Source organism: Petaurus breviceps, unplaced genomic scaffold, assembly GCF_028583685.1.
Source record: "Petaurus breviceps papuanus isolate PSGF00001 unplaced genomic scaffold, PetGlider_PUasm1.0 224, whole genome shotgun sequence".
Taxonomy (NCBI): Eukaryota; Metazoa; Chordata; class Mammalia; order Diprotodontia; family Petauridae; genus Petaurus; species Petaurus breviceps.
In genome coordinates, this window is record NW_027185887.1 from 10,610,568 (window position 1) to 10,634,713 (window position 24,146).

The window sequence follows — 24,146 nt, forward strand, 5'->3', positions numbered from 1 at the left end:
AAGGGATACTGCGAATAACTATGACAATGCAAAAAAAAAGACACCAATAAAAACTTATTAAAAAAACAAAACAAAACAAAAGAATCCCTGAGCTAAGGAATAGTTCTGTATAGGTGTTACATAGTTATTTCTGTCTTTTGCTTACAGTTCCCTTTTCCCACACTCAATATAACTGAAAGCTGTTATTGTTTTCTCATTCTGCCTATGATTGAAGTAGATGGAAGAATCAGATAAGACAGAATTACATCTCTCAGTTGGTCTAAGAAATCTGACTGGTTTTAGGGTTTTATTCCAGTAATGTGTTATCATTCACCCAGTCATTCAACACATATCATTTAGTCTGCTACACTATAATGCAAATCACTATTGAAGGGCAGGAATAAATGATACAAAAGAAGATATGTGATCATGCAATTAGAACTGAAAGGGGTCTCACGGGATCACCTAGTCCAGGGGCGGGGAACCTGTGGCCTGGAGGCCACATGTGGCCCTCTAGGTCCTTAAGTGTGGCCCTTTGAATCCAAACTTCACAGAACAAATCCTCTCAATAAAAGGATTTGTTCTGTAAAACTTGGACCTCAGTACCTGAGGACCTAGAAGACCACATGTGCTTCTCAAAGCCACAGGTTCTCTACCCCTGACCTAGTCCAACCTCCTCATTTCATAGATCAGTTAACTGAGGCCCATAGGTTAAATGATTTGCCCAGTCACATACATAGTAAATTATCATTCTTCCCACTTTACCAGTTTTTAGCAAGCCTGATTTATGAATAAGAGTGTCCCATTTCTGGTTAGACCAAAAAAGAGAATTAACTTATTTATGAATAAAAACTGTTAAAAAATTTTAAAACCATTCTTAGCTCAGAGGCTGTACAAAAACAGACCTTGAGCTAGATTTGGCCCAAGGGCCATAATTTGCTAAACCCTGACTTGGAACATAAATCAGATGGGCAAATAGGTAGAACATGAATTAGCACTTTTCTAAAAATAAACTGCAAAGCTAATCTCACAGTGACATGCCTCCTTCTCTAATAAGACTTTGTGTATAAAATTATTGCAACTATTATGTTGCACATTTACTTAAAAGTACTAATTCTAAGTATCTTATGAGGTCAGAAAATACACCAAAGTAATCCTACTAACCAGGGGTGGCATAAAGTATGTAACTTCTAGAAGAAATGGTACTTACTGAAATTAAAACTTATTGAAGTAAAAGACAGTTACTAAGAAGAGAAACAAAGTGAGTTTGTCCATTTAATAAGTTTTCTCTGGAACTTGGAGAGAGAACTGGGCTCCAAGGTTTCTGAAATCTACCCAATGAAGGCTTCCTTTTCCAGAACACTCCTCAACCCACATTAAGATTAACTTTTTGTTTCTACTTGCTATGAGGCAAACATAGTTCAATATTATGTGCATCAAGCACAAGGAAACTTGTTTTGGAAGAACATCTTGAATTGTATCCCAAGGTAGTCTTTAAAAATAAGTTTTTACGCAAAGCTCTCAGTGATATGAATGGTCTTATGATTGTTTCTTTTAGAAATCATGCTATAGTTCTATCAACTGAATTGCCTGACCAAATAGGAATCTTTAAACAAAACAAAAATTGTATGAGAAAACAGGTGTCCCATTCTAGCACAAGTCCAAGTACATATTTGCTAACTGATTCACCATGAAGGGGGATATTAAGCTCTTGCGGTTAATAAACTATTTTACATTTAAAGGTGTCCTAAAAAAAAGTGTCCTGGCATCTATTTCAAAATCTTCCAAGAATACAAATCATTTATTACTAAAACTATAAGCAAGAAACAATCTTCTTTCAATGACTCCAAAGCTACTTAGAATTATGCAGTGCTGCTCGGTCATTATTACTACTGATCACACACCAGTCATCACAGATGGATGAAAGTTTAGATTAAGAGAGTTTCAATTGATAGAATTCTAGATAAACTAATGTTTGGTATATTTTACTCTGATTGTGAAGGCATTTGTCTTAAGTATTTGTAGAGTGCCTACTATGTACAAGGCACTGTGCTATGTACTAAGAAAACTTACAAAGTTCAGATGTGACATAGCTTCCCACCTTGTAGGATCAATGGTTCAGTATAGAGATATACAAGATATAGAGATATGACAAACACAAATAATTCCAATCTACAAGACAATATAAAAAAATCAACAAAGAGAGAATTCTAGGCATCAGAAATACATGAACAAAGTCATAGAGGCAGAAAAATAAGGAGTATGTCCAACAAATGGACATACAAATATCATAGTTTGGCTAAAACATAAAGAAAAACTATGACATAAGGTTGGAAAGATAGTTTGGTATCAGATTGCAAATAGTTTTGAATACTTGGCAAAAAAGCTGAAATTTTACTGGGTTATCAATAAGGCATCATGAAAGTATTTTAACCAGGAACCTGATGTATTTAGATCTATGCATAAAGGACACTATTACCAGTTGACACTTTGTCAACTCAATGACCCAGAATAATACTAAAAACCAAATGATACTAGTCTTTGTAACAACATGAAAACAATATATACTATGTACTTCTACAATAAAGGGTGGAAGAAACATCACTAAGATAGATTAGTGATACAGTCATCCAACAGGCAGATCTACACTCCTGAAAATGTAATTCAAGTTAATCAGTCTTTTTTGAGTACCTGCTCTGTGGAGAAAGAAAGGGACCACAGAATCAGAGATGAAAATTTTTCCATGTGTACACCACACCAGTACTGTCCATTTACCTTGAGTGATATGTGTCTAGTGGCCAATGAACATCTGATGGTCAGCATACATAGATTGTATAAAGCTTACTAATATTATACATACACACACATACATGCATATATATACATATATGTGTGTATATATAATTGCTTGACAAACATGCCTTATAATCATTATAAAGTAAAGGATGTCATCTTGTCTGGGTAGTTTAAGAAGTTCTGAATACTAAGATCTTAGAGATGATCAAATGAAGAGGATACAGTTAGACCTTATAAATGAATTTGGGGAGATAATAATAAATCAAGAACAAAAGAAGGTGGAGGAAAGGAGAAAATTAATGTACCTCATTTGAATCATTCCATCAGCCCAACTCTATTACATACACATTAAAAGACAGATGTAAACTATGTCCTCAGATTTACTATAATCTTCTGACATCAATAACGGCACATTTATGGAATATGGAATACAAGTCAAAGGACAGTGCATATAGAATTAAATCAAATAAGGTAGATAAAATACAACAGAATTAAAGCCCAAAGGGAAGTAGAGAAAACAGGTTTTTTTTTTTTCCAGCTTCCAAACACACACACACACACACAGAGTTAAATGGTTTTGGTTTTTTGCTCTGCTTTGTTGTTTTCCTGGAAAGGTGATAGATTATTCTGTTGAAACCTCCAGGAATTCTACAACCTGCCTAGTCATCATTTTGTCACAGTATGAAGAGCTGGTAATAGAAAGCTGATGAAACTTCATCATTTTACAGCTGAAGAAACTGAGTCTCAGAGATAATGAAGCAAGGTCACACATATCGAGTGATGGAACTGGAATTTGGTCTTCTAATTCCAAATACAGTCCTCAACTACACCATACTGCCTACTTGCCAAGTACCCCTTGTTTTACAAAGTTCTGGGGATTTTTTTTCGCATATTTTTCTTATATAAACTTACACACATCACATTCTTAACTTTTCTTTTCTTCTTATTTTGCTATTTTCTGGGACCCCAACAACACTGAAATTTTCTCTCCTCAATCAACCAATCTGCATTACGTCCAAATGTTTTTCCAGCTAAATTACTCTCTGACCTTGTTCTTTCCACTTTGGCTGGGTCACAGGATCATAAATTTAGAGGTGGAAGGATCCACCAAATCCAACCCTCTCCTCTTACAGATAAAGAAACTAAGGCCCAGAGATATTAAGTCAGAATTAAGGTAGCAAATATCAGAGATGAAATTTGAACTTGAAGTCCTCTGAGATCCTATAACCAGTATCTTTATCTTGTTCTTAATAGTATACTTGGATGTTTTTTTTTTAACATGGATCTTTTCAAATGTTACATGTTATTTTCCATTTTGCTGGAATTTGTCATCATTTTCGCCTGAGATATTTATCTTTTCAGTTCTCTTAATCCCTTCTAGGTTCAATGAAATTTATCAAGAGGACTAGAAGTATAAGAAAAGAGACAGCGTGCTAGCCAAATGGAGGTAGAATAGTCAGGAGAAGGGGTCTTGTTTGGTTGGAAGAAGAAATCTGGTGTTTGGGGATTTGAAAGTTCTAAACTGTTTATAGGTAACACAAGCAGTTCTTCAGCTGAAAAACTTTTCATTTTGAAAAATTTATCTCCACTTATTCAATTCTCCACATGCAATAAGACTGTAGGAGATGGAGCAATTTTCCAGGATTGTCCAACATCCTGAGAAGCAGGGTGATAAAGTAGTGATATAATAGATATGAGAAATTTAAGTTACAATTCTTGTCACTAACTTAGCTATGTGACTTCAGAAACATCATCTAATCTCTTTAAGCCTCCATTCCAAACTCAGATTCTATAATTCTATTTTGTTGTTGAGGTCCATTCCAGCTCTTAACATCCTATGATTCCTTGAATATTTAACAGCTCAAATCATAGATCATGGATGGGACATAATTGTCTTCTAGGTGAACAGCACTCATGTGTAGCAACATGTTAAGTATAAATCTTACAAAGTCCTTTCCTCATAATAAAACCTATAAGGTATATTAAGTGCAAATACTGATCATTCCAATTTTATAGGTAGAGAAATGGAGAGGTTAAATTTCTTGTCCCAAGTATGATAACAAGTGTTAGAGCCTGGATTCAAACCCAGGTCTCTCCTGACTCAAGTCTAGTGTTCTTTCTCTTACATTACACCACCTTTTGTGGTATGTATTTGTAATGTGGAAGGCAGAGGACCATAATATCTTAGTGTTAGAAGCCTTTAAGGTCACTTGGTCAGGGGTGGCCAGGTGGCTCAGCGAGTATGAGAACCGGTCCCAGTGTCGGGATGACCTGGGGATCGAATCCGGGCTCAGATACTTAGCACCACACCCAGAAATAATTGGCTGTGTAACCTTGAGCAAGTTACTTAACCCCGATTGCTTTAAAAAAAAAAAAGGTCACTTAGTCTAATCTCCCACTTGGTGCAAGAATGCTCTCTGTAGTATTCCTGACCTGTGGACCTCCAACTTCCATTCAACTGCTATGCTTCACAAAGTAGCTCATTCCCTTTATGGGCAGCTCTAATTGTTAGGAAATTCTTCCTACTATTTTCTAAAAATGAGCCTCTGTATAATTTCTAACCATAGCTGCAAAATATGTTTAATCCTCTTCTGTATGAAAATCATTCAAATATTTGAAGAAAATTTTTGTGCCTTTGGGTAGTTAAGTGGTACAGTAGATACAGTGCCAGCCTGGAGTGAGGAAGACTCCTCTTTGTGAGTTCAAATCCAGCCTCAGACACTTCACTAGGTATATGACCCTGGGCAAGTCATTTACTCTTGTTTGCCTCAGTTTCCTCATCTGCAAAATGAATTGGAGGCAATGGCAAACAGTTCCAGTATCTCTGCCAAGAAAACCTCAAATGGGGTCATGAAGAGTCAGACAAAAATGAAAACAAATGGACAATAATAATCATGCCTTGTCTAAATCTAGATTAAACATTCCTAGCTTCTTCAACTATTACTCAGATCACATGGTTTTCATATTTCTCACCCATCTTGGTTACCCTCTTTTGGGAATATTCAAGTGCTTCAATGCTCTCCTTAAGATGTGGCACTCAGAAGAGAATATCGTACTTAAGATGTGATTGGGTTGGCTAAGAGTATCCTAAGACTCTTACTTTCCTCGTTCAGGACATTATGCTTCTGTTAACGTACCCTAAAATTGTATTAGCTTTTTTGGTAGCCATGCCACTGTTGACTCATACTGAATTTGCAATTTAAGACTACTAAGTATTTTAAATATAAATTGCTCTTTCTTCATATTTTTCCCTACCCCAACTATATACTAGTGCGATTGATTTTATTTTAAATTTTAAATGTGCAACTTTATGTTTATTTATATATGTATGTTTAATCTTGCTAGTTTTAATATATATACATATATATGTATAAAATCTTTCTAGTTTTAACCAATCATTACAGCTTATCTTTATAGTTCCAGATTCTGTTTTGTTAACTTAGCTATTGCCCTCAGTCTTGTTTCATCTTCAAAACTGATAAGCATAGCATTATTCATGATTATTTAATTATAATGAAAAAAATAGACTCTCTTATCACTATGCTCACCCAAACAAATCTCATTAAAATGGTATTGAGAAACAGGGTGGGATAAACAGTCCATGGGATCTTTATTTCTGTGAGAGATTCACAATTTAAAAAAAAAACAATTCTTACTGCTCTACAGGGGCAGTTTTAAATGAATGAAAATTAAGAATCAAAATGGATTCAGAAGTCTTCTTGCTAAGATGTGACTAGGTAGCCTTGCATGCCAGAAATGCAACTATGGGTGGAGGAAAAAGCATAGCAATACAGCTGAGACCTGCTGATGCAACCCAGCTTCAAAACAAGAACCACAACTCAACTTTACAAGGATGCATGCAGCCTGAGGCAGACATTGCAACATAAGTGTACACAGGAAGAGGAAGAGAATTCACATGGAAAAGTAAAGACCCTTATAAATAAGGGGCAAATGAGATCCAAGAGCCAACTAGAGATAAAAATGCTTCCATAAGAAGCTGGGAAGGAAAAAGGGACTTGTTTCCATGTTGCTTTTTGTTGCTTTTGTTGTTTGTCCTTCATTCTCAATGAGGACCATGACATCAGGAAGGTTATGTCTATATATATAATAAAGAGGTGAAGGAAAAATTTACAAAAACACTTATATACTATTACTGCACAGTCCTTTCTCCAGATATTAATTTTTTAATTATATGACTTTCAGATCCTGAGGGTATATGCCTGCCGAAATGTAGAAGACTCTTCTGTTTACCAGATGAGGGAGGAACTGGCAGACAGGATAACACCCAAAAATCTGCCCTCTCAGAAACAGCCTGACCTAACAGAGATTGAAATACAATCAGATTAAGAATTTCTAAGAATTGGGGGCTAAAATTGTAGTTAACAGAATACAGCTTATCTATGGCAATTTTGCTAAATATTAGCTACTGATGCCTGTGTGTGTTTAAATGATTACATTCTTTTTTTTTTTTGCCTTTTGGAGGGCAATTGGGGTTAAGTAACTTGCCCAAGGTTACACAGCTAGTTTTTTTGTGTGGGTGTTAAGTGTCTGAGGCCAGAACTGAACTCAGGTCCTCCTGACTCCAGGGCCGGCGCTTTACTCACTGCGCCACCTAGCCGCCCCCAAATGATTACATTCTTATAATAAAAGCTGAACCCTTTAGACAACTGAATCAGCTTGCAGGTAACACTCATGATACAACTAGTAGAGATGCCAAGAGCCTAGGATATTTAAAAAGTCTGGGAACAAGACTGCTCCACACCAGAGAAAGCCAAACTATTCCTGATGTGAATGAAAATATAGTATGAAAATACTCAAAAGAGGGCTGGACTTGGAATCAGAAGACCTGTGTTTGAATTTTTAAATGTGACCATGGGCAAGTCATTTAAACTCTGAGCCCAAGTTTTATCATCTGTAAAGTAAAAATATTACAACTTATACTATCTGATTCATGGTATCTTAATCGCAGGATTGTTTTGTAGAAAGTGCTCTGTAATATTAAAGTACTATGCAAATGTAAGTTAAAATGTTGTATTACTTCTTTGAAACGTTTATCCTAAAATACAATAGTGGAAAGTTTCATCTCAACTTAAAAAAAATTATTACCAAAGCTGTTCTCTAAAATTAAAGACAGGAACCCAGGCATAAACCCTTTCTGCACGTACAATGTTGCTAATCTTACTTGCTCAGACACAGACAATGTGCATCTGTCAGATATAAAGACAAATGCCAAATTCATTAAGTCCTTGCCATGAGAGTAAATCAATGGGACAGGAGTCCCTAGCCACCATCATTGTCTCTATGGAGGTATTAATAAGAACCAGGATGAGAGGATAAAATACTGAACTGGCTCATAGTTCATACCCCTAGGGTGTGTACTTACAAAGAAAGAGACAAAACTTATTTCATACAGAAGAGTTCCCCTAATAGTCTGGTATTCCCCATAGACCGTTATTACTTTGGGAAAAGACAAAATGTTTAAGGTTTACTTAATAACTCTGAACACTGATAATATTCCTTAGGGGACAAATTGCTGAAAGGGGGGATTTCAACAGCTGATAATTCATAAATAGTCAACTTAAAACAGTTCTGATAAGAAAGCACATCACTCAGGATATTTAAGATTAAGAGTCAGGGCAATAAGCCAGTAAAGTATCTCATGAAGTAAATCTCTGTAGAGTGGAATCTCTGCATTGGGCATTGCTCAGAGTTTTACAGAATGCATAAGCCTGCTTACCTACATTGTCAAAACTTCAGTAACTACTTTCCTAAGGATGCTACCAAGGAAAAGACCAAATAGTAGAGGGGTTGAAGAAATAAAGAGCTAAATTTACTCTGGTACCAAATAGGCCAAATTTAGGTCATGGACCTTCAGGTCTTATACTTAACCTGAAAGAAAATATCAATACTTTTAACTTAACTTGAAAGAAAATATCAACACTTTTATTTAGCTCTCTGTTTCATCTTTATTCTTGACAATGTTGGTTGAAGAGACCAGGAATTGCTAAGATATAGAGAATATACCATCACTAGTCCAGGCTTTTACTATGAGAAGACAGTTTTGAAGAGCCCTCTGCTTTTGGAAAATATTAAAGAGTAACTAAAATTTCTGTTACTTTAAAAAACAAGTTCCAGGGCAGCTAGGTGGCACAGTGAGTAAGAGCACTGGCCCCAGAGTTGGGATGACCTGGGATGGAATCCGGGCTCTGATACTTAGCCCCACATACAGAAATAACTGGCTGTGTGACCTTGAGCAAGTTACTTAACCCCAATTGCTTAAGAAAAAAAAAGATTAGTGACTAAGGTGCCAAATTATATCTAAGTATTAAATTAAAGTTTATTCTAATAAAAAAAATTCCACTTGCCATCATGTCCAGCCTTCACAAAAAAAGATTATATTGCTTCAAAATATTATCATAAATTATATAGGTGTCATAAATCCCACAGGAAAAAAAAAACTAAAACTAAAAGAACAGATTTTCCTTTCTTTAGGAAGCCAAACTATCTTTTTTTTAATTGTTTTTTACTATGAGTAACCTTTCAAGCTATCTCTTAAGACAACAACTATATATTTGGTTTATAACTAAATTTTCCTAATGCATATTTAAGTGCTGTATACTTAATCATTTACAATCCACAATGAGTGTGTCATTTATCAGGAAGTATTCAAGGACATAGGATAAAAATGTCCCTGTTACAAGGGCAAAGTTCTAAATTTTATAATTTAGTTCTCAATGTTTCAGCCAAGGGAAGAAGCCAAGCCAGATGAGGGATAGGCAGAAGTCTAGGATAGACAGTTATAATTCTCTGGAGCCATGTTTGCAGTTACTATTAACCAGGAAAGCTACATAACTATTGTACTCTATGTCTTTATAGGGGTTACATAACAAAACGATCACCCCCTTAGACCCTCAATTTTCTTATCTATAAAACAGGGATAATAAAATCTGTAATGCACATGTCATAGAGTTGTTGTGAGACTCGAATGAAATAATGCATAGAAAATGCTTTGTAAACTTCAGGACACTGTGTAAATATCAGCTATTATTATTATTATTATACAGAAATTAGAGACCTCCAAAAGCCTCAGATTACATGCAAAAGAGCCATATGCAAGTCAAGACCCAGTGGATGAGAATCATGGATGTAGGCTAAGAACTTCTGATAAAAGAACAAACAATTCTACTAGATTGATAAAGAAGATAATAGTGGTAAAGTAAGGAAAATAAAAAGAAGAAAAAGAATAGCTCACATTCATGTTGCTACCTATGTGCTAGGCACTACACTAGGGGCTTTAATCATCATTATCTCTTTTGATCTTCCAACAACCTTAGGAGGCAAGGGCTAAGATGAAAAAAGTTAAGCAACAATGGTTAAATGACTGGCCCAAAGTCACACAATCTGGAGCTCGATTCTTCTGAATTCAGGTCTTCCTGACTCAAGGTCCAGAACTCTATCCACTGTACTACCTCGCTGCCCAATCTTTAATGATTCTGTAATTCTATACCATTTTGTACTAAAATCATTTTTTCAAAACCTCTAACAATTAGTTGTTACACAAAAGAATTCTAAACTGATCTCACTCGACAACCAAAGTATTGTGGGCACCATATTTTAAGAGGTATGTAAACAAACTCCTTCACTAAAACCCTACTCCTGTGTATCCTTATAGTACAAGGGCTCTCAAAGAATAATCCAGCAGAGTATAAATTTTGGAAGGTCTTATAAAACAACAAACTGTCATTCTGCCATCCAAGGATCAGCCTGGTTAGGATTATAGGGACTGGCCTATGAGTGAACTTTTTCAGCTATAACACACAAAAACCATCTATTAAGATGTGAAAGGGAAGCAAAATGGATCAATGGAGAGAGTGTCCATAAATAATAGTATTGAAAAACTAGACTCCATACAGGAGGGGTAAGAATGTCAGTGAGCGCTCTGGAAATCAAGTTCCAAGAAGAAAAGAACAGAAGTGGGTATATTTAGCATAAAAAAGAAAAAAAAAGAAAAAGTATTGTCATAGGTGGGCAGGGGACAGGTGGGAAACATAACTGTTTTCAAATACTTCCATAACTTTCACATAAAAGAGGGAACCAATTTTTCTGAGCAAGCTCAAAATGCAGGTCTAGAATAAACAGGTGACAGTCACCAAAGAAGGATGTTTCAGTTCTATATAAGTGCCCTCTAATACAGAAAAAGGAAGTCACAGAATGGGGTAGACTCAACTTCATTGGATCTATTTAAGCAGGGAAACTGGAGTATGGAAGCCTTACAAGGGGAGGGAGGGTTAACTACATGACCTTATAGTTCCCTTCCTAAGGTAAAGACATTTTAATATACTGGTCAGAAATTCTGTGCAGCAGAACAGATCAGTTCAACAATTTCAAACTCCTTTACACACTTAAAAATTATCAAGAAATGTTGTGGGTTATATCTCAATATGAATTGTATTAAAAAACTAAAATGATTTAATATTATGAAAGCAATTTTGACTTCAAAGAGCCCCTAAAATGGTCTCAAGGACCCTAGAGGTCCCTGGACCACACTTCAAGGACCACAGGACTAATTAACATCTGGCCTATATACCTACTGTACTCAGTCAAATCTATCGGTGTTTTGCAATTGAGTTTCTACCAGTGTCTCTGACTAGAAATGCCTTTGGATTAAAATCACCTGAAGCAGGGGAAAAGGTCATTATTAATATCAAATCCCCTCTCCAAAATATACTACAGGTGATCACAGGTTGTGGGGTGTTCTACTTCATGCATCACTGTTTAACTGTAGGAGCACCCCCATGCTTTTGTTCTGGTCTTAAACAAAATGAGACTAGACCAATAGACAATGGAGTAAAAATGCTCTCCTTGAGGCAGTGGACAGAACCCTGGGCCTAGGAGTAAGGAAGACCTAATACTTCAAAACTAGCCTCAGAATTACTAGCTGTGTGACCTGGCGCAAGTCACTTGACTTGTCTGCCTCAGTTTCATCAACTATAAAATAATAAAAATAGCACCAACCTCACAGTGTCCTTGTGAAGATCAAATGAGATAATGTTTATAAAGCACTTAGCACAGTGCCTAGAATATAGTAGGCACTTAAGAAAAGCTTATTTCCTTCCTGTTCCCTCTTTCCTAAGAAAAGACATCTGCGGTGGCACTGAATGACTAGATGTACACAAAGTAGTTTCTTGGGTTGTTTTTTTTAATTTGGTTTTGTTGGTGTTTTTTTTGGGGGGGGGGTTGTTTTCAGATTTTTAAATCTTAGTGAATTCTAATTATGAACTTGGGGTAGGTAGGTGGTATGATTCAGTCAGGTGGACCTGAGTTCAGTTCTAATCTCAGACACTAGCTATGTGATCCTGGGTAAATCATTTTACCCTGTTTGCCTCAGTTTCCTCATTTGTAAAATGAGCTAGAGAAAGAAATGGTGAGCCACTCCAGTATCTTTGCCAAGAAAACCCCAAATGGGGTCACAAAGAGTTGGACCTAACTAATCAACTAAATAACAAAATTACCAACTCAGTTACAAATTTGTTCTCCTCTATTTACAGAGTGAAAGTATAAACATAAGAAGTTTCCCCTGTCATTGAGGGAATCTTAATTTCTTCAAGCACTTTGTAAAAGTGATACATTTAGAGAAATAATGGGAAATGGGACATAAAAACAGTATGCAGAGTCTGAAAGGAAAAATGAGATCAGAGTTAGACCTAGAGGGAACCTGATTTTTGTCGTTTTGTGTTTTGGTTTTTGTTTTATTTTCACTTTCTTTTTATCCCCAGGGCTTAAAACAGTTCCTCACATAAAGCAAACACTTAACAAATGCTTATCGACTGAGAGGCCAACTAGTCCAACCACCTTGTTTTACAGGTAAGGAACAGAGTCAGGGAGAAATTAAGGTATTTGCCCAAGGTCACACACAGTAAACTGGGAAGGAATTTGAGGTCTTTTACCTCCAAAGTCAGCTTCTTTCTCAATAATTCTCTACACAAACCAGTCACTTTTGATTAAGAAGAAAAAGATAAGAAAAAAAAAACTATCCCTGTCAGAAGTGAATTTTTATTACACATTAACCCTTTGTGGCAAACTGTAAAACTGTACCAAGAAATGTTACCATCTCTGACAAAACGAAGAAAAGACAGCTACTATAACCCTAATTCAAATTGCCTCATTCAGTTTTTTTTTTTTAAAGCAATCGGGATTAAGTAACTTGCTCAAGGTTACATGGCCAGGTGTTTCTGGGTGGGTGCTAAGTGTCTGAGCCGGATTCGATTCCAGGTCATCCCGACTCTGGAGCCGGTAATCCCACTTGCTGTGCTACCTGGCCACCCCTCAGCCTTATTTTTAAACTTTCATAATTTTCAAAGAAATGACTTTTTTTCCCTTCAGATGCTCATGGGCTCGTTCCTGACTTTTCCATTTCTAGATAATTTTTTCTTATTACTTCATATTACCTCATTGCCTCTATTCTAGTGACGCTAAATCCCAAAGGCAAAGAAATGAAAGGAATATCTTTTTCTAAAACACAGTACTGAAAAGTAACACCAAGTCTTCTATATATTCAACAGCTTTTATCACCCCACACAGTCATCTGACTCACCTATCTTCACCAGAGAAGAACTGGGGCAATGAGCACACATAGGGAAATAAAATTCAAATGAAGCTCAGATAACACCTAACTGTGGAGGTCTGTGTCCAGTTTCTAAGTCTAAGTGAAAATGGCTCCTAGAAAAGAAGAAAACTTTCTACCTGCAGGAAGAGGGCAAGGATTTCAGACTTAGGATAACCTCTATGCCAATGAGATTCCTAATCGGAAAGTTCAGGGTTAATTACCATAATTGCTTCAAGTTCTATTGCTTTTTGACAAATTCAAAAATTGGAGATCTATATTTTGCTGCTGAACTCTAAACACAGTCTGAGTGTGCTCAGGCACTCACCTGATAGCTCCATTTTTCCCCAAGGGAAAGTTCTTTTTTCCTAGAGTAAGGTAACTTCACCCAGAGCCTTACATTTCAGTGTAAGTGATCCCTACGAGAACTGAACAAAAAAAAAACCATCCAAATTACTGACCAAATGCCTTATGGGGCAAAGGGTTATGATCTCAAAGAATTCAAGAAAGAAGCATAAAAAGAAATCCAGGAAATGAACACATTTCTGACTAGAACTTCTTAAGAAAAATTACCTTAGTCATAGGCCATTACTAAAATGGCTTAAGCTTTAACAGTCTGGGAATTTGAAAGCTTTAAACAGGACTGGTCAGGCAAAATGAACTTGGCCTAGGTGTGGAAGTTACCAATTTCCTGCCATTTCAGCATGTCAGATTTAAAACAATTAACACAAAAACTAGCCATGTGACCTTGGGCAAATCACTTAACCCCAATTGCCCTGCCTTCCCCCTCCAAAAAGCAATAAATAAATAAATAAATTTTATCTGTTTAAGAATTTTTTAAAAATACTTCAAAACAATGAAAAGTATCATTTGAGTTTATATTCACACTAATGAAATATATACAAAGCATTACTAACTAAAATGATACATAATAGCACCCAAATAACACCTTCTCTCTGATTTTTAACTTTATTTCAATGATTAACACATACTTAATCCTCATTGTGATGCTCTAACAGAGCTAAGAGAGTTCTGTGGGAAGAAGAAAATAATTTAAGGGGCCATGGGTAAATCAAGCTCATTTCTATTTTTTTAAAAGGACATAAATTAAAAAGCCATTTGTTCACCTGTTCTGCCCAATAATTAAAAGAGAAGTTTTGAGTCTTACTCATGGTTACACTTAAAGAAAGGAAATTAATGGACTGACATAACACAAGATAAAAATTACAAGGTTGTATTGTGGCTTAGAAACAACTAAGGTGAATCCAAAAAAAGACAAGTATAATGTCTTTGCTATCATTACAGGTAGAGGCATGTGACGTATTCAGTTCCCTCTTAGGATCTTTTAGTACACAGACAAAAAGGAGGTTGACAAAAATGTAGCTTACCAATTTCCTCAGTCCTTCTTGACACCTCACTCAGTCAAAATCCTAACAGTCACAGAGACTTCAAATGGGAGCTAGAAGAATAGGGATGTGGACTAAACCTAAAATTCTGCGAATAAAGGAAGCCCCTGAACAAGGGAAACTCCCTCTACCAATGTAAGTGAGCCCCTTTTCTGTAACTTAAAGTCTTAAAGAGTTGCCTAGAACAGAGAGCCTAAGTGATTTGCCCAGGGTCACACAGGTAGTACGTGTCCAAGGCAACAGCTGAACCTCAGTCTTTCTGATTCTCAAGCCAGCTTTCTATCCACCTGCTGCTTCTCTAGGAACTAGAAGGGATCTTAAAAGTCACATACATCATACAAATACATTTAGGAAGCAAAAATAGAAAGGAAGAGTGCCTGGGCAACACCTACCTATTTGTCTAATCATCCCCACCATACAATGCATCCACAAAATAATTGTGAAGGGCCTTACCATTAAAAATAGTACTACCTAATATCTGGGGCTGAAATTCACTATCCCTTAAACTTATTTTAAGAGTTTCAGAGACTAAAAAACTACTTCCCATTAAAAAGAAATTGTCATAAGGATAATCTATCTTTCTTCCTCTTAAAATTCCATGAGTTTACTGGCATAGCTTGTTTTATTACACTTCACCTTATTATAGTTCAAAGATACTGCATTTTTTTAATTTGCAAATTGAAGGTTTGTGGGAACTCTGCATCAAGCAAATCTATAGGTGTCATTTTTCCAACAGCACATGTGCTCTCATTGTATCTCTGTGCCACATTTTGACAATTTGCATAATATTTCAAACTCGTCCTTTATTACTATACCTGTTATGGTGACCTGTGATCAGTGATCTTTGATATTACTGTTATAATTGTTTTGAGGCACCACAAACCATACCCATATAAGAGGGCAAACTTAATTGATAATATTGTATGTGTTCTCTCTGCTCCACCTACCAGCCAATCCCCCATCTCTTTCCCTCTCCTTAGGACTCCCTACTCCCTGAGACACAACAATACTCAAATTACACCAATTGATAACCCTACAATGGTCTCTAAGCATTTAAATGAAAGGAAGAGTCAATTTATTCTGCAAACTTCATTGTTGTCCTATTTTAAGAAATTGCCACAACCACCCCAACCTTCAGCAACCATCAACATAGAGGCAAGACCCTCCACCAGCAAAAAAGATTACAACTCACTGAAGGCTCAGATGATGGTTAGCATTTTTTAGCAATAAAGTATTTTAAATTAAGGTATGTGCTTTTTTTAAAGACATGATACTACTGCACACTTAGTAGACCAGTATAGTGTAAACATAACTTTCACATGCACTGGGAAACCAAAACATACATATGACTCACTTTTTTTGCAATATTTGCTTTATTGCAATAGTTTGGAACAAACCCAAGTTTTGCCTGTAGATTATTTTTATTTTATTTTATTTATTTATTTTTTGCTTTTTGGAGGGGGGAAGGAAGGGCAATTGGGGTTAAGTGACTTGCCCAAAGTCACACAGCTAGTGTTGTTTTTGAGGCCATATTTGAATTCAGGTCCTCCTGACTCCAGGGTTGGTGCTCTATTCACTGCGCCACCTAGTCGCACCCCTGTAAATGATTTCTACATCAGAGAAAAACCATTAGATGATTTTTACTCTGATCAGTCTCATCAGATTCAGTCCTCACCTTGTTTTGTAGTCACTTTTTTTTCTTTTAGGAGGGCAATTGGGGTTAAGTGACTTGCCCAAAGTCACAAGGCTAGTTTTTGTGTTAAGTGTCTGAGGCCGCATTTGAACTCAGGTCCTCCTGACTCCAGGGCCAGTGCTCTATTCACTGCGCCACCTAGCCACCCCTGTAGTCACATATTAAGAAGGTTTTTTGGCAAAGTGGTCTCAAACATTCTAAGTCTCAATGTCCACTGCTTTGTTCAAGGCACTGTATTATCTGTGTTAAGTATAAAATATTGACATAGCACGGTGATTCCCTTCTCTTAACACTATGACCCTAAAGAAGAGGAAACAAAGCCCAGAGAAAGAATAAGGAAAGAAGAGAGACCTTTTAAACAAAATAAAATCTTGGATATGTCCCTTCTTTACCTTGTATTTCAGTAAGGAGGAAAGAGCCCTAGCACCAAGTACTCATGAGCTAATGTTATCAGTTTTTAAAATAAAGATATGGGATAAAATATCTTCTTCTTACCTTTAAAGTATATCATATAAGGACAAAATTGTTTCAAAATCCCTATTCATATAAAAATTGGGAATAACTGGCATAAAACTGGAGTTTCTGACAATCAAAAACACTAAGAAATGGAAAAGATGAGCTTGGTTATCACTGAGACTATATATTTTTTTATCATTATTGCACTTTAAATTTTTTTTAATATCAGACATTTTCCTCTATACCCCCCCCACAAACCCCCTTCAAGCTCTTTCTCTCTCTGTGCATCTCTGTGTCTGTGTGGGTGGGTGTGTGTGTGTGTGTGTGTGTGTGTGTCTCTCTCTCACACACACACACACACACACACACACACACACACACATCTCCCATTACCAAAAGAAAAAAAGAAAGAAAAGTTAAGCAAAACTAACTATGAAGTCACAATTCTGAACACACAGTTCCCCACCTCCCTACCAAGAGAAGTATCCCACTATTTCTGGCTTTTACTACCTTCAAAGGCTTGAAATGTCACATACCGTGTTTCCCCAATAATAAGACCTATCCCGAAAATAAGCCCTCCCCTTACTGTGTAAGATTCCTCTAAAATAAGCCCTCCCCCAAAAATAAGCCCTATTGAGATTGCTACTGTAGTGAAGGTGATCCCCTGCGCTACACGATACATTACGGTACCCTCTGTATGCACCGTCCCCCCCCCCAGGTGAAACGCACGCCACGCTCCGAGCTGCATCCAATCAGAGCTGCAGCAGTGAGCGCGTCATCCTGTTCTTCCCCAGTGATTTGCTTATTGAATAAAGGTATATTTTTTTGTTCACATTTACCTGTTTATTAAAATTGCTGTCAATGTTCATTAAAATAAGCCCTCCCCTGAAAATAAGCCCTCTGGTGTTTTTCTGTCCAAAAAAAATAATAAGACAGTGTCTTATTATCAGGGAAACACAGTAGTAAAATGACCAGGAAGGTGGTGCTGTGGATAGAGAACAGAGCCTAGAATGAAGAAGATCTGAGTTCAAATTAAGTCTTAGACACTTATTGGCTGTTAGAACTTGGGCAAGTCATTTAACTTCTGTCTACCTCAAATGTAAAGTAGGGATAACAGGGACAATAGTAGCACCTACCTCTGAGGATTAAATGAAACAGTATTTTTAAAGTACCTGGTACATAGCAGATGTTTAATAAATACTTGTTTTTGGGCGGCTAGGTGGCGCAGTGAATAGAGCACCGGCCCTGGAGTAAGGAGGACTTGAGTTCAAATCCGGCCTCAGACACTTAACACTTCCTAGCCAGGTGACCTTGGGCAGGTCTCTTAACCCCAATTGCCCCTCCCCCCAAAAAACAAGCAAAAAAAATAAATACTTGTTCCCTTTTTCCTTCCCAATGTTAAAAAAGGAAGGAAGGAAGAAAGAATGAAAGAAAGGAAGGAAGGAAGGAAGGAAGGAAGGAAGGAAGGAAGGAAGGAAGGAAGGAAGGAAGGAAGGAAGGAAGGAAGGAAGGAAGGAAGGAAGGAAGGAAGGAAGGAAGGAAGGAAAGAACAATACAACATGGTTTTAAAATAAGGACACTGACCTAGGAGCAGAGAGATACAGGTTCTACTCTCAGCTCTACCACTATCTACCTGCCACTAGGAGGCAGAGTATTGCCCCCCTCCCTACTACCCCACAGCTTTTCTACTCCTGAGTAGAAAATAAGCTCCTGGAAGACAGGGACTTTCTTTTTGTTTGTATTTGCTGACTAACTTGTAGTATAACCCAAACCTCACTTTCCTCAACTGTAAAATGAGGATAATAATACCATATTTCACCGCATAATCAGTCACATCCTGTGTGGTTTTGTTTTTGTTTGTTTGTTTTCAGTCCAAAAATTGGTTTAGAACCTTTCACTGCATAATCATCGCATGGTATAATTCTGTTTGTCATGCTACTTAAAAGGTAAACAGAGCAGCAATGTATTCACCAGTGGCATGTGAACACACATTTGAGCCTCAAGCCTAGAATTCTCAGTGTTCCTGCATTGTCAGTATTTGATTTTAACATATATTCACAAGCATTCCATGCGTCCCAATCTTGTACCCAAGACAGTTAATAATTTTTTTTTTGCTTTTTTGGAGGGTAAATGGGGTTAAGTGATTTGCCCAAGGTCACACGGCTAGTTTTTTGTGTTAAGTGTCTGAGGTCGAATTTCAACTCAGGTCCTCCTGACTCCAGGGCCAGTGCTCTATTCAATGAGCCACCTAGATGCCCCCCAATAAATGATTTTTTTTAGGTAATACCAGCACAATTTTTTAAAAGCTTCACATAATGGTCACACTCTACTTTTTTATAAAAATTGGTCATAAAATCTGCGATGATTATGCAGTGAAATGCAGTAGCCCTACCTCCCAGGACTGTTGTGAAGATTAAATGAAACAGTATTTATAAAGTACTTAGCACAGTGACTGGTATACGGTAGGCACTTAATAAGTGCTTGTTTCATGACTGACTAAAATAGGAATAGCATTGGATTTAGAGGTTGATTACCTGTATTCAAATACGTGTTCCATTACATAGTAGCTATACGACCTCAGACAAGTTCATGACTTCTCTGGGTCTTTATTGTCCTCATATTTAAAAAGAGGGGTTGGATTAGACTTCCTTTAAGATCCCTTCCACCTCTAGATTCAAGATCTTATCATTTATTGGAAGTGAAAGGGACTCTAAGGTCCCTTTTAGCTGTAACATTCTGCAAATCCTGTGATGATTTGCCTTCAAATAAACCATGCCATTTACTTTTTTCCTCTGAAAAGTGTCTATAATGGACCTTCCAGCTACAAGACTAATTCAGAAATAGTTTAAATTGTTGGCAAGCATGTGTAAAAAAAAAAAGTCAGAAATAGAGACAGGAAAACACTCCTTGGAGAAAGGGAAGGAGTCAGTAATTGTAAGGATGATGGTATAGCATCATGTGTATAGGTAGAGAATTCTTTTTTAAGACCTTGGGGTTCTATAATAACTCCCATTTCTAATTCTGATTCTAGTGGTCTAATGTTTTTATAGAACTTTGTTTTCCCACAAAAATCCTATAAGGCAAATAATACAAATAGTGTTATCTCTGCTTTATAGAAGAGGAAACAGAGGGGAAGTACAAAGTTACACAGCTATAATGGCACCGGGATTTAAAACCCAGGTCACTGAGTCAAAAACCATTTATTTAGTTGCCTACTATGTGTCAGGCATTGTGCTAAGTACTGGGGATACAAAGAAAGGGCAACAAGGAGCAACAATTTCTCTGCTTCAACACACTACCTGTACTAGCCAACTCAATACAAATGGGCAATATGCTATGGCAGTCACAAGGAACCATTGTGATTTGTGGCTGAAATAACAGGAAACATAATGTGTATGATAAGGGATGTGGTAGTCCTGCTGTACCTTGTGAGACCTCATCTTTACTTGTAGCTCTGGCCTCTATGTTTCTGAAAAGACATTGATAAACTGGAACATGTTCTAGAAGACAAGTGATCAGGATGGTGAGAATAGAAACTATGGCATAGGATAAATAGCTGAAAGAACTAGAAATGTATTTGAGAAACTGTCATATGAAGAGATTAGACTTGCTTTACTTCTTCCCTGAGAATCAGATGCAATGGGTAGAAGTTACTGATTCAGATGGGACATGGGGAAGTGGGACGTAGGACTACAGAGTACAAGTCCCAGGGAGGAAAACTTTGGCTACACACTCTCCAACAATTAGCAAAGTCTAAAAATAGATTAAATTGGTTTAGAAGGGAATGGATAGACTTTCTATCAGCTGATGCAAGCAGAGACTGGAAGACCACTTATTGGAGATATTCTACATTTTAATAAGGTTGGTAGACCAAGGGTTCCTAACCTGGATCCACAGACCTCTAGATTTCAGGGGGCACATAAACAAAGAACATTAAAAAATGCGTCTTCATTTTCACTAACTTCTAACTGAATTTAGCATTTCCTTCAATTATTTAAAAGGATTATTCTGAAAAGGGATCCATAAATTTCAACAAACTGCCAATGGAGTCCATGATATAAAAAAAGATAAAGAAGTTCTGACTTATCTCTGAGGTCCTCCCAACTCATATCCTATAATTCTGCACAAAACAAAATAGATAATATATAGTAGTAATTGTATAGAAACGGGTCCATTTTAATGAATTGGTTAGCAAATAGAAAAGAAATAAATATAAAAGATAATTGAAAATTTATGGAGTTGAACTAGCTGTTAGAACTTCATTTAATTTAAAATTTGGGGGGGTAAGTTCCTTCTTGACATCTAAGGCTCAAATAAATTTGAGCTTGCCAGAGAGAGAGACTTTCTAAAGGCTGAAATTATTACTTTTTAGCAATTCTTGTCCATGTAGGGAACTAAAAACCACAACAAATTTAAACTAAACTCCAAGTTTGTTACCTGAGCAACTAAAAATCAAAATCTGGTAAAGAGCAGCTCATTATTTCAATCAAGTGTTTAATTTTGCTACAATGATCTAATTCTGAAAAAATATTATGTATTTTTTTTTTTTAAAAAGGTCCTTTCTAAGCTCCAGTGGTCAATTATTTTGCATACTATGAGTAAAATCCAAATTATGATCAATGTAAAGGAAACTTAACATGCTTGATGTTGTGTGTTAATAATTGCAGGGTTTTAAGTAATACTAATTCAATGAATGTGTCGGTTTACTTTTATTGTTTGGAGAATAAAAAACTTCTCTGACTACTATCAAGATTGACAGGCATAACCTTGATATTTACAGGGTTCACAGTTGTATTGTTCTAAAAGACATTCATTATTAATGCCAAATAATATTAAGTACCCATTTGTTCAGGCTTCTAAAATATCATATAATGTGAAAATTCAAAGAAAAAGAGCCCATTCTTTGAGGAATTTACCACTATAAATCTGCCTTACATTACAAGACAAAAACTATAGGGAATCCAATCCTTAAACTTCTATTTCCCAGAGAAAACAAAAACTACCCTTTTATATGCTACATTGTATTAAATCAGGTCTTATTATTTAATAAAGTGTGCTCAATATATAAATAAAATAGAATCTTGACCCCAACAATTCCCTACTGGTTGCCTTAGCATACCTAAGCACGTTTTGTTGCAGGTCAAAAGTCAATCAAGCTTTACTGCTTCAGTGAATCTGTCATCCTGATCTGTAAACATGGATTGCAAAGAAATAGAGGTTATCAATCAATATGCACAGTCCCTACCTATATTCACTAGGGATAGCAGGCACATATACTAAAGCTACTTACAAAAATTCATAAGAAAGCCATTCCTCCAGTGAAGTCCTACTCCAAATGCCTCATCACAGCACGGAGGTAACCCTAGATTATTTCAGCAGAACACAAGCTCCAGCAGATAGAATCAAGCTTGGAAAGACTTAGACTGAGGGATATGGATAGGCTTTGTCTGCCATCTGAGGAAGAGCCACAGCAGCTCATGAAACTAAGATGAGTAGGGGACACAATCTGCATCAGTGGAAGGAGTCTTCACAACAATAACATCAGATTTTTTTTTAAAGAAATATAACTCTCATTTAAGGCAACAAAAGATTTATCAAGTACATACTATGTACCAATTCCTGTGCTAAACACTGAAGGAGAAGCAAGTTTATATAAGACATGGTTCCCTTCCCTCCATGGAGCTTACCATCTTCTTCCAAGAAAGAGATTACAACTTAAGTAATTGCATCTTCAGGAAAAGGTATAAAATGTACTTTTCTACAATAAATTTAACTCTACAAATTTTAAGTGCCCATTATGCGCAGGATACCATGCTAGATATTGAAAATACAGGGATAAGGGGTGGCTAGGTGGAGCAGTGAATAGAGCACCAGCCCTGGAGTCAGGAGGACCTGGGTTCCGATCTGGCCTCAGACACTTAACACAAAAAACTAGCCGTGTGACCTTGGGCAAGTCACTTAACCCCAATTGCCCTCCAAAAAGCAACAAGAAAGAAAGAAAATATAGAGATAAAAACAAAATCATTCCTGCCCAAAAAGAGCTTACATTAATCAGTATATCAGTATCCTTGACATCTGTATTCCTCTGACACTAACCAATAGGGAGACACAAAATAAAGCCACATAAATTGAAATTTGGATTCCATACAAATTAAAAATAGAATATATGACCAGTTTTAAAACTGACTGGCAAGCATCAAAATACAATTGCCACATCTCTTAAGTCACAGCTCCATCACAAGCTCAATCTGAATGTTGTATGAGTTTCAATCCACCATGTAAGATAACACTAACTTAGCTTAGCTCTATCTTCCTGTGAACAGGCATGCTATACTAAAAAATAAATAAATAGCCTAACTTCTCTTTATTACATCAAATATCATATATGCAATGTTACATTTTGACATGGATACATGTCATCCATTCAAAAACTTTAAGCACCTACTATATGTAAGGCATCATTCTAGGAAATGTGGGAGATACAATGAAAAATAAGGCCAAATCCCCTCTCATCACTGAGCATCAGATTATTACTCAGAGATAAAGACAATAGTCAAGAAAAATTACTAGGATGGCATGAGACAAGAAACTTAATTTTTCCTCATATTACTAGTTGTATTTGTCATAAATAACTCACTTAAATAATTTTTCCTCATATTACTAGTTGTATTTGTCATAAATAACTCACTTAAATAACATCAAATTTTTACAAAATAAATTGACAAAGGACCATAAATGATAACAAGACACATGGCTGGGTTTTATAATCTAAAGAAATTAAATGTCCAAAATGTAAATCACGAAGATATTTCTATGCTTTGGATATACCAATGCTCAATTAAAAGATCTCCCAGTAAACACAAAATGATTTTCAGATCTGTCAAACAATGTTATCTTAAAGAGTCCTACACAAATACAAAACCAGTCTGCCACACAAATTAAACCAGCAAAAATGTGTAAAGTACATTTATACTTCCAAATCATTTTAATGGGAAAAAAATGCTTACCAATACTTTGTTTTCTACTTTGTCTCCCTTGACTTCCAACTTTACTTTCTTTTTTACTGCAATTTTAATCTTCCTGCCAATAACATCCTTGATACTTTCTGCAAAAAAAAAAAGAGAATGGCATAATTATATACTTTCATAATGAGAAAAAAAAATCAAGGAGAAAGACAGAAAAGGGATGGTTCTTCTAGCAAAGGAAATTTTAA

At 36.3% G+C, this 24,146-nt stretch overlaps 1 protein-coding gene across 3 annotated transcripts in view; it reads right to left on the bottom strand.

Moving 5' to 3' along the window:
• CARMIL1 (capping protein regulator and myosin 1 linker 1) overlaps positions 1 to 24,146 on the bottom strand; it is a 404,323-nt gene that overhangs the window by 375,276 nt on the left and 4,901 nt on the right. For all 3 annotated transcript variants that reach the window (XM_069095035.1, XM_069095037.1, XM_069095036.1), the window contains exon 2: positions 23,941 to 24,038. In XM_069095035.1, the coding sequence (XP_068951136.1) occupies positions 23,941 to 24,038 (98 nt within the window). The remainder of the gene's footprint in view (positions 1 to 23,940; positions 24,039 to 24,146) is intronic.